The 7,510-nt window shown below is 32.4% G+C and overlaps 1 protein-coding gene across 1 annotated transcript; it reads left to right on the forward strand.

The window, feature by feature from the left end:
• The first annotated feature begins 555 nt into the window (after positions 1-555).
• LOC124533847 (NCK-interacting protein with SH3 domain) lies at positions 556-7,022 on the forward strand. The gene is made up of 10 exons (XM_047109385.1): positions 556-918; positions 992-1,176; positions 1,253-1,565; positions 1,962-2,170; positions 2,847-3,080; positions 3,931-4,053; positions 4,370-4,553; positions 4,936-5,157; positions 5,515-5,687; positions 6,350-7,022. Exons 1-10 carry the CDS (start codon positions 903-905, stop codon positions 6,539-6,541), a joined length of 1,851 nt encoding a protein of 616 aa, XP_046965341.1. The 5' UTR covers positions 556-902; the 3' UTR covers positions 6,542-7,022.
• Positions 7,023-7,510: the final 488 nt, after the last annotated feature.

Below are 7,510 nucleotides of genomic sequence, written 5' to 3' on the forward strand. Positions count from 1 at the left end.
AGAAAAATATTGCCTGAGTTGTTTTGCATCTAAAATAAATTTCAAATATTGCCGCTCATTTTGTCCCCGCGCCTACTAATAAAAGCACCAGATATAATAAAATATTAATGATATAAATGTACCATAATAATTATGGTGCATTTATATTTATATCATTAATATATATATATACCCAAAATATCAGGTATATTTCTTATTGTTCGGTATCGAGATATGTTATAACAACAAAAAAATTATAGTTTTTAGCGAATATTATTTTGTAACAGATTGTTTTTAATATGAAGGTATAAATTGCAACTATAAAACTAAGCTAAAATTAAATGTTATTACACAGTGAGTTTTTAGATTTATTAAATACGCTTACAATTCGTAAGCCGTAAACTCTTGAACATAACTCAGTCCCTTAAAAATCTATGGGTTTCACAATATAAATTAGTAACAATAGTTTTTTCACTCGGCATAATAATAGTATGCTGATGAACATACAAAAATATTAATAAACCAATTATAAATATTCATTCCAACTCAAGTAATAACTTCAACAATCGTTGGCAACATTGCTTTCTGTCAATGTTAGGTTGGATTCTGAAGACTGTAATTTTCCGGAAAATTTAAAGAAAACTGTTGAGATTTATTTTAAAAGACTCCGAAAATCCCTATTTTCACCAGAAATTTCAACAATTCTAAACATTTATGTCTAAGTGATTACTAAATTTTCACATAATGTTGAGTTTTTTTTTCATAGACCTGAGATATCAATAAATGTCCTCACCTTAAAATTGATTTTAAACTGCGAATTTTGAGAACGTGAAACATTATTGATAAAAAGCTATAACTGTAAAAACTCTATGCTTAAATAACACGGAATATTTATTTTATAATATTAAAATATCATATTCATAATGGGTGATAATATCGGTACGGACAGTGATCGTTATTTCTATTAAGAGCTCGTTAATAAATCGTTATTATTAAAACAAAATGATTTCAGATGATATGGAAATGCTTACTGCATTATACGACTTTGAAGCTACGCTGGCTAAAACTTTGAGTTTTACAGAAGGTGAATTCTTTTATCTCCACCAGAGTAATACGAAACAGAGAAACTGGTGGCATGTTGTTAATAAAAAAGGTCAAATCGGATTCGTACCTTCGAATTACGTCGCTGCTGTCAAGGTAATAATTTGCTTAATTATCTAAATTAACGTGAACTCTGTTGAGACTGTTCAAATTATTTTTACTTCGAATACAGGTCGAACCAGACTTCTTTTTGGCGTTTCTTAACGATTGCATCAAAAATTTAAATGACAATGATACAATGACTCCACCAAAATCAGAACTAATATCAAGATTGACTGAAAAGAAAAAACAAATACAGACTTTGATAAAACCACCCGGTAAAAAACAGGCAGCTCCTAAGCCTCCTCCACGTCTGGATGATAGTACACCACCAAATGGTGTGTCGCCTTGCTTCGACTTAAGGCCAGTTGTATCCCAGCAGCAGATTTCAGAAGAAAAACAATCCTGCTCATCGCCTAAATCAATAAATAGTGAGCTTGCAAAGGGTATGTGTTTTTAAGATTATATCATTTACAAATAATCACATAAAAAAGGAAGACATTTTATTTCTATTTTGTTTTTATTAAATATGTGGTTTATATTAAAGCTAATATACATTCTCAAAATTGTCCCAAAAGATAACTGCTAAATTTGTAATCAGTAATTTTCCAAAGCATCCATATTGTTAATTACCTGTGTTAATATCAAGCTAAATTAGCTGCTAGCTGTTCAGTTGAATAGATTTTTTCATAGAAAAATTACCATTACGTATAGATAAATGAAAATAATTATTTATACATTAATATTTGTGATAATTACTCAACTTTTATTTTGTTTACACAGTTGAAATAGTAAAATTCAAAAGTATACATAAATTATCATTAAATATTCTTCTTTTCTAGATAATGATGAGGAGAAAAAGGTTTTAAATGTCAAATTGTCATCAAATCAGCTATCCTCTGACACTGATAATCAAGATGACAGCCAGGATAGCAGTGAAAGTATAAAGCCGAATGCCATCTATGAGATTGTTCAATCTGTCCGTAGAGAGACTCAACTCAGTCACGACATGTCAAAAGTTGCTGTTGAAACTGTTTTGATTTCATTAAGAGTATGTCTACTTTTTATTACATTATTGAAGAACATAAATATTTTTATGTTGTTGGTCTGCCTGTAAGCTTATCTGGGCAAATACAGCCTGCACATAACATGTGCCAATGCCTGTTAGTTTTATTGTGTTTGGGTTTTAAGACAGAGTCTGAGTCAATTGATGACATCATACTACTGTATGTGAATGATTTTTCTCAAAGTGGCTGGGTCCAAAGATATTGACCATTTACCAAGTGGCCCTTCTGCCTGCCATTATATTTAAAATAATAATATTAAAGTCATTAATTTATTTCAAAAAGCATTCTTGTTGAATGAGAATGTTGAAAAGTTATCAGTACCTAGGTACTTATGTTTCATAAATAATTCCTTAAATTGCAGAAATTACTAAAGCTTGTTTCACATTGTTACCAAGGTATTAAAACACTATAGTATTACAGGCAATCTCAATAGGGAAACAATACATCATTATTAAGAACTTTATAACCATTTGTTTCATTGAATGAGGTACCCATATATTGTGCATGTATTGTGGGATATACTGTTTCCTCGTTAACTCTTACACAATTTTGCTATTTATAGACAGTTTAATTTGCAATTTTATTAAAGAAATAGTTTTAAACTAATATACTTATAGTTATTTTTATATATATCCAAGAATTTGTATTATAACTTTATAGGAATTTTTGCCTGGAGGTGCAGCAAGATCAATAATAGATGCTTTGCTTCGAGAGGCAAATAGCAACATAACGTGTCCTAAAAATGCAATTGACGCTGCTCCCGATGCCCTGCGAATGATGACTGCATTGAATGCATTGTCCAAGGCAGCTAATGACGCTCAGCAGCGGGGCTGGGCTCTACATGATGATGCTCATGATATACAAACGCAGTTATTAGAACTGATCTCTGTTATGGTATGTTATACTAAAATAAAATAAGTGTTTCAACGCAAGAGTGAATAGCTATCTTCTAGGAACAGTGAGTGAGGTAGTGTTACTACAGCGTCAAGGGACATAAGGTCTTAGTTTTTAATAAACTTGCATTGGTTTGATCAGAGCCGTATTTAGGGGACGGCAACCGGGGCAACTGCCCTGGGGCCTCCACATTAGTGGGGGCAACATTTTTCAGCAAGTTAACAAATACCGAGATATAGTCAAATTATAATAATGTTATTATTTAATATTTTAAAAGTTAACGATACAAGTAAATAAATCATAGCTTAGTGATTGAAATGAAAAAGTAATTCATTCATGATAATATAATTATTAGGTTGTTCAAGCTTCTGTTTGTGTAGGGCCCCCACTGCTTTGTGACCTGGGGGCCTTCAGACCTTTAAATCCGACTCTGGGTTTGATAAGTAGTGGATAATATTTGTTATTGGGCCTATGTACATAGCCGATCTTGACAGGTGGGCTACCATGGGGATTACTATCAGGTGTCTCATTTGCCTGCCTATTTTATAAACAAATAAACCCTCAGTACTCATTACTACTCAGTAGACAGTAGTAGATAAAGTGGAAGCCATTAAAAAACAATTCTTGTTTCTATATGGATATTATTTAATCATGCTTGCTCGCATGCAACAACTAAAGAGATTAGATTATTAACCAAATTTAATTAATATCATATGTATAAGGACATCCTATATTTGAAATAATTTACTTTCTTAAACATTTACAATTTGAAAATGATTTTATATAATGAATCCTTGTTGTTTTATTTTAAAGTATATGCAGTTAATTAAAATAAATAAATTTTTTTTAGTCAAATGCAGATGTGAATATCTCTCAACATGTATTAAGCAGCCATCGTTATGTCTATGTTACAACACTCGTCCAGTATTACCAGATGGAAACGAGATGGCCTCTACGTCAACTCTTACTTCAGGTTTTTTTAAATATTTATAGTACAAATAGTAATGAACAAATTTACAGATAATACTAATAGTTGCCTGAGACTTCACTCGCGTTTTAGTCTTTTGGTTGTCGTGTATTAGGCAAGTAGTTGTAGTAGTAAGTAGTTGATGTCAAATTTCATGAAATTCAGTTAAGCGGTTTGGTCGTGAAAGAGCGGTAGATAGACAGAGTTACTTTCACATTTGTAAAATTATATTATAGTTACAACATATATTAGATTATAGTTATAACTTAAAACATTGAGTAACGACTTTAGAATCCATAAAAATATTATTTTAATTTTTCAGGCATTCGGTGTGATGTGCGGTCTGGAACGAACAGCGCTTGCGACGCTGGCGCTGTCAGCGCTTCCCGCTGAAATAGCGCGCGACATGCGCGACAACCCGCGCGCTGTCAGCCGACTCTCGCATTCCGCCTTGCTATTGTCTATGGTATTGTCTATGGGTGACAAATTACCGATCACGCACTTCGGTAAGTTCAAATTCATTCTATAGTTATATTATTTTACTAGCTGCCCGCTACCTTGTACACGTTTGAATTTAACAAAAAAAATATACATATTATTGTAGCCTAAGTTACTCCTTATTATATCAGTTATCTGCCAGTGAAAGTCCCTTCAAAATCGGTCCTGACGTTCCAGAGATTATCCGGAACAAAAAGACAAACAAAAACTGTAATAATGTTATTTTGGTATACATACTGTTTTCATATACATGGAATGAGTAAAAAAGGGCTATTTTGATATAGCAAACAGACACTCCAATTTTATAATATGTTTAGATAATATGATCACATGTTTATTTTTCTTTAGAATTTTTTACTTTAATTTAACTTTAATTTAAACATATTTCAGAACAACTTGGCACCGAATTCGCTCAGTTCCTCCTCGAGTTGACAGAAAACCCACCGGAAACAGATGTTGATGAACAGATTCCTGATTTGTTTCTCACACTTCTCCTCGCATACAATTTACAGTTTGAAAACTCATTCGAGAACTTATTACTGAACGCGTTGGAGACGATAGATAACGCGAAAATATTCTGCGAGAAAGTCCTTCTACTGCTCAACCGTGAAGGTACTGTTTATTCAAAAAATATAATTTATCTATATAATCTTCTTAATTTAATATAATAAATGACCTCGTACAAAACAGTATTAGCTAGTGTTGAAGTAAGCCTTAGATATCCATCATTATTATTTCGAAAACCTTCCTTTTAATCTTGGCCTCGTAACATGCTGGCAATGCCCAAAATTATAACAGTATATGTATATAATAGTGCAGAAGGGTATACCTGGAGCGCCTTGTATTAGCTTCTATATATTTTTATTAATAATTAATTGCTCAGAGAAATATGTTTCTTTGATTTATTTATCACATACTAAAACTAAATAAATTATATATTATTTAAATTCAATAAATAAATCAACGCAGAGGATCCAGTGCACATTTTCGACCACGAACCGGCGCCTGCGCACTCCGTTCTGAAGTTGGCCATAGATCTATTCAGCCGTAAGAAGACCGCCGAACATTTCTACACGAACGACGTGAAAGTCGCTATAGATATAATCGTGAGGCAACTGGCTGATCTCTCCGCCGGTGATGTAGTAAGTATTCCATTATATTAGTGTTTTAATAGTTATAATTTTACAAAAATAAAATAACTATTTTGAAACAGATTGATTCGATCTATGGTTATATTGCTTGACAACAAAAATCGACGCACATAACAACTGACACCTTAATCTGTTGAGAAATATTAACTAAAAAAAAAAAAAAACATTCACTCTGTTGAGTGAATGTTTTGATGATATAACTTATAACACAGACAGATTATCGACTTTGATGATTTGATGTTTCAAATCAATTCTTTCCTGTTTTCATACATTAGTGAAAATACGGATTTTTTTTAATTTTTGTTAGCTGTATTTTACATCTATTTTGATATAATTATCATTATAGAAACAAACAAGTCACTGCATGGTGAAAAACAAAAAAAAAAGAATATATTATACATTTTTCTGTCTCAGCGAAGATCGAGTGGAGCTTAAATCCAGGAACTCGGAATCCCTGACCTTATATTTGGCTAAATATAAGGTCAGGGATTCCAAGTGGCTACTAAACTAAGTCAATATCATCAATGACGACGATCACCAACGACGCTGACAATAAGGATATTCTTATCTCAGCATGAAATATTACCTAGCTGCTGTAGTACTGTACAAACAATTTGAAATAATGTTAAAACTCTCTACTTGTACAATTCCAGCGTCGCCAGCAGTACCTGAAGATACTCCAGGGAATAATTCGCAACACGGAGTACGGGGCTCACTTACACAGAAGAGACGACTTGCTTCGTTGTTTCGCGCGTATTTTCTGCGAGGAAGGCGACTCTAGTCGTGATGACCAGACACTTGTAAGGGCTATTTCTAACGAGTTCCCGCAGTACTTCAAGGCTTAGGGTGTGGATATGGTTGCTGTGCTATAGTAAGCTGTAATGGAGCTTAGAAGATGTTGGAATACCATGAGCTTCAACAGACCCTTGTTGGATAAGTTCATAGATACTTAATCCCTCAAAATTTAAATCTCAAATGGACGGAGATTTACCTACTTTAGGGCGGTCACTTTTTTAGTTTGAATCCTCAATAGCAATGGTTATAAGACGGATATAGTTGTGGATACCTTAGTTAAAGGTAATATATAAGAAATACTAGTATTGCCTAGTTTTTAATATATCAAAGTGAAACTCTGAGAGGACAAGAGTTAATCTTTCTTTTCATTAAACTGACCGTCAGATCAAGTATCCCACCTGATAAGTGGTTAGATGGCTCCGAAGAGACTAAGTTTAAACTACGTGGCCTACTTGATCCAATTTCAATGCAACAAAGGAATATAAAAGTCGGTCTGATGTTGGAAAAACAAATGAATGAGATGTTTCCCATGAAGCAGTTAAATAAAGATGTCAATGGTGAATCATATGTAATTGGTAATTAATAACCATTATATGTAATTGGTCTACAAAAAATCATATATCTAGAAAAAAGTATGCCCCTTATCGAGAAGACTATATAGATGTATGCCCCTCAAATATTTTACGAAAAGTTTTGATGTTGATGAGTAAAACTACTAAAATATTTATCGAAAATACTCTAAACGAAAATATAGAATTATCCCATGACAACCGCTAGAAATAGTGGGGATGGTTTTCTGAAAATGTGTGCTTAGTATTGTGTGTGTATTTAAATAGTATTTAAAAAAAGTTTCAAATATTTAATAAGTAGATGTTAGTGTTGAATCTCTTTTACACAATTATAATTTGACGGGACGAATAATATTTGTTCGAAATATATGTATGTAGTATGTTATAACTGTTTGATGGTTTTGTTATATAATCTGTTTAAATTTTTCATTCATATGATAATATTTGTGA

This window comes from Vanessa cardui, chromosome 11 (genome assembly GCF_905220365.1).
Source record: "Vanessa cardui chromosome 11, ilVanCard2.1, whole genome shotgun sequence".
Classification (NCBI taxonomy): domain Eukaryota; kingdom Metazoa; phylum Arthropoda; class Insecta; order Lepidoptera; family Nymphalidae; genus Vanessa; species Vanessa cardui.